This window comes from Antrostomus carolinensis, unplaced genomic scaffold, assembly GCF_000700745.2.
Source record: "Antrostomus carolinensis isolate BGI_N321 unplaced genomic scaffold, ASM70074v2 scaffold20089, whole genome shotgun sequence".
NCBI lineage: Eukaryota > Metazoa > Chordata > Aves > Caprimulgiformes > Caprimulgidae > Antrostomus > Antrostomus carolinensis.
Genome location: NW_010340925.1, coordinates 6,194 through 9,730, shown reverse-complemented (window position 1 = coordinate 9,730; position 3,537 = coordinate 6,194). Strand labels below are relative to the sequence as shown.

The window sequence follows — 3,537 nt, the reverse complement described above, 5'->3', positions numbered from 1 at the left end:
GTTTCTAGAACAGGATTGTTCAAAACTTATCTGTTGCTGGTTTATCTGCTCCATCCTCAGGCAGAGCCAGTGATGGCAAAGGACAAGAAGAAAGCTGGGGAGGGACTTTTTACAAGGGCAGGTAGTGATAGAACAAGGGGAAATGGCTTTAAACTGGAAGAGGGGAGGTTTAGATTAGATATTAGGAAGAAATTCTTCACTGTGAGGGTGGTGAGACACTGGAACAGGTTGCCCAGAGAAGCTGTGGCTGCTCCTCCCTGGAAGTGTTCAAGGCCAGGTTGGATGAGGCTTTGAGCAACCTGGTCTAGTGGAAGGTGTCCCTGCTGATGGCAGGGGGGTTGGAACTGGATGAGCTTTAAGGTCCCTCCCAACCCAAACCATTCTATGATCCTATGACAAGCACAGACACCCAGAGAGGTCTCAAGCCAAGGACTTCAAGGCCAACAAAGCTCAGCCACTCTTTTTACAAAATACCTTGTCTCAGCAATTTCATGGGATCAGAGTTACAAGAAATGAGGGATACCATTTAAATACAGAATATTGATGGACACTGTATTAAAGCATTTTACATCTTGGTTACACTGAGGCAGCAGCTTTGTCGATAAACTGAGCCAGCTTCACATCTCTCTTGGTCAGTCCACCGCAGTCATGGGAAATCAGAGTTATTTGGACCTGCCACAGAGGAAAAGAAAGGAGTTACAAAGCCATTTAAATCTCTGCCACGTAGGCTGAGCAGCAATTCACAAGGCACAGTGGTGGTGTGGTTTTACACCACGCTCCTTGCATTGCTCACTGCTCGCGTAAACCAGGAGACCTTGTAGGTGAGGAGGCTTAACAGAGCCTGAAGTCTAACCAAATGAAGCCCCTTCATGGAATATAACAGGCTTTGCATTCTTGGGATTCATCCAAGAAGAGGTGTCCGATTAAATAACTCAGCCTTTACATTTAAATTCCACAGATCAGCTTCATGAAGAACCTGGGCCAGTGACCAAAGCCGCCAACAGCCAAGTCAGGGGCTCACACGTTTTGTTAAAAACCAGCACCCTGAAGGTGAAAAAATTGTTGAGCTCGTTGCAGATTAATTTCAAAAAGAAAAACAAACGGACTGGGGCATTTTTGCTATGAGGCAGCTGCCTGCACGGGTTTGTTTAGACTAAGCCAGATGACAAGTTGGGTGTTACTTTGCCTCGTTTTTGACTGAGATTTTGGGAAGAGAGAAGAAGGGAAAAAAAAGAAAGATAAATCCTGAATATTCTGGAAAGATAAGAAAATAATGAAGAGTAGGTGATCAGGACTTTGTCCAGTGATCCTTTAATGTCCCCTTAAACAAAGTGACCTAAAGGGCTGGTGAGGAGGAGCCTGGGCGAGGATTCCTCTGTTGAGGAGAGGAGTTGTGGATGTCCTACTCCAGGGATGGTGGTTCCCAGCCCCAGGCTGCTTGTCTCCATGTCCTTTTAGTACATTTTTAGTGAGATTGCCATATATTTACCAAACACTAAAACCAACAACTCCATACAATGCAATGAGAAGTATTAGAAAATAAAAATAAAAGGCAGAGCAATAATTTCCCCCTTCACACAGCACCTTTCATTCCAGGGTTGCAGTATTCCTTGTAAATACAAGACCACCATCAGTTAGGTAATATTATAAACAAATTTTGTAAGTTGCTATGTTGAGACATAAAGGCCTAGAATATGTTAAAAATAAAAGCAAAGTTGAGACTGTCAGAGTCCCAGCCTACACATGGATGGTCTGCTACCCTCCACTGCTGAGCTCCTGACTTGTTGCACAGAAAGGAATGAGAGTTGGTGAGTCGTTTCAGAACAGTCATTTATTCAGGTTGGCCAAATAAGAGTCTAAAAGCTTCTATTTAATTTTTAGATCTCAGACAGAGAGGTGAAATGACAGGTCCAAACCATGCAGCTGGGAGCAATCGTGAAGAACTTGATTCTTGATTCCTCACCACTACAAACATCTCAATATGTCTTTACAATCTCAAATCTCTTTATAAAGACACAACCTCTTTCCATTCCCCTACTCCTCCTTGTATATAAACTACAAAAAAAGGCAGAGAATGGGCCAATGGTTTGGCCTCCTTAACTCACCATGTCTGTAACTGGGGCTGGTGAACATCTTACCTTGCTGTAGACATTAAACCATTCCGGGTGGTGATTCATCTTCTCTGCTTGCAGAGCAACGCGTGTCATAAATCCAAAAGCCTAAGGAGAGAAAGAGCAAAGAGGAAAATACTCCTCCACCTGCCAGGACATGCAGCGGATCTGCAAGATTCACTCCAAAATCTCAAAAAACTCCTAGAGATGCTCCAGATTGCAGCACCTTGTGTTTTCATGGGTTAAAGGAGCATTTCACCTTCTCATGCCACCAATGCACCTCCTGAGATTGCTGATATCATCCCCTTCAGACCCCTGGACATCACTTTGCTCAATGTTACTTACTCCAGGATTCAAATCCATTGTATGAGACCCAAGATTTTAACCTTTGGCATCTAACAGTGATTTTAAACACCCATCTCAAACCTTCCGCGCGTCTTAGAAACGCGTCATTTCTAATTAAGCATCATGCCACAGTGTTCCACCACTCCCAGAAACACATCCTTTCTTGTAACTATTTTTCTATTTATTTTACTGGAGGGGGAGGAAAAAGGCAGCAGGTGGGTTCACCCCTCTGCTTTATGAGAAAATATTTTCCTTTGACATGAGTTAAAATAGGTTTCCCAACCCTCTGCCCTTACGTTCTCCACGGCACGCTCCCTCAGGACACGGGTTTTATCACAGGCTCAAGAAGAAAATAATAGCAGGCCCTTGCCAAAATACTTAGGAGCAAATCACTGCATTATAAAGAAAATTAGAATGTCCATGTAAATCAAGAATGCAATTACACAGCGGGGCCCGAAGAGCCTCAGTGCACGAGCAGGACGCCTCTAAGTCAGCGGGTTTTGTTCATGTCGAGCTCCATCCATCGGGGCTGAGGACCTGAATTAACATGCAAAGTAAAAGTAACATCCACGTTCTAGTCTGGTTCGTATTATAATACAACCAGCCCAACAAAATTCTACCTGATTTAGGTAGCTTTTTAGTGCTAATTTATGGAAGAGAACGTATAGAGCCCGCATTCCACCGAGCGATGGCCGTTTCAAACAAACATGTGGTCCACGAATAACATATAATGGTTGATAATAGTTTCAAGTCTTTTTTCCTCTCACAAATTACAAAAACCTTTAAGTTAAAAAAAAAAAAAGAAAGAAAAAAAAAAGAAAAGAATCAGTGCCTGGCTGAAGTATGACTTTGTGAGTCGCTTTGCCAGTCAAATGAATGCAAACGTTATAATCAGAGAAAATCATTCCAATGAGGGTTGTCATTTGGAAATCACCAAACTGTCAGCAATTAAAAAGCTTTTTTTTCTTTGACCCGAGAGCATTGAAAAATTCAGGGAAACCTAACTTCCCTTGAAGCTCTCGCTTGGTTTAGTTTTACTTTGGGTGAACAATTATTTTTAAAAATAATTTGCAAATGTTTC

General features: G+C 42.6%; 1 protein-coding gene across 1 annotated transcript; it reads right to left on the bottom strand.

The window, feature by feature from the left end:
- Window positions 1-576: 576 nt before the first annotated feature.
- On the bottom strand, window positions 577-2,228 carry LOC104531446 (pterin-4-alpha-carbinolamine dehydratase 2). The gene is made up of 2 exons (XM_010176331.1): window positions 2,139-2,228; window positions 577-672 (listed from the first exon to the last, which is right to left on the bottom strand). Exons 1-2 carry the CDS (start codon window positions 2,205-2,207, stop codon window positions 577-579), a joined length of 165 nt encoding a protein of 54 aa, XP_010174633.1. The 5' UTR covers window positions 2,208-2,228.
- Between the last annotated feature and the right edge of the window lie 1,309 nt (window positions 2,229-3,537).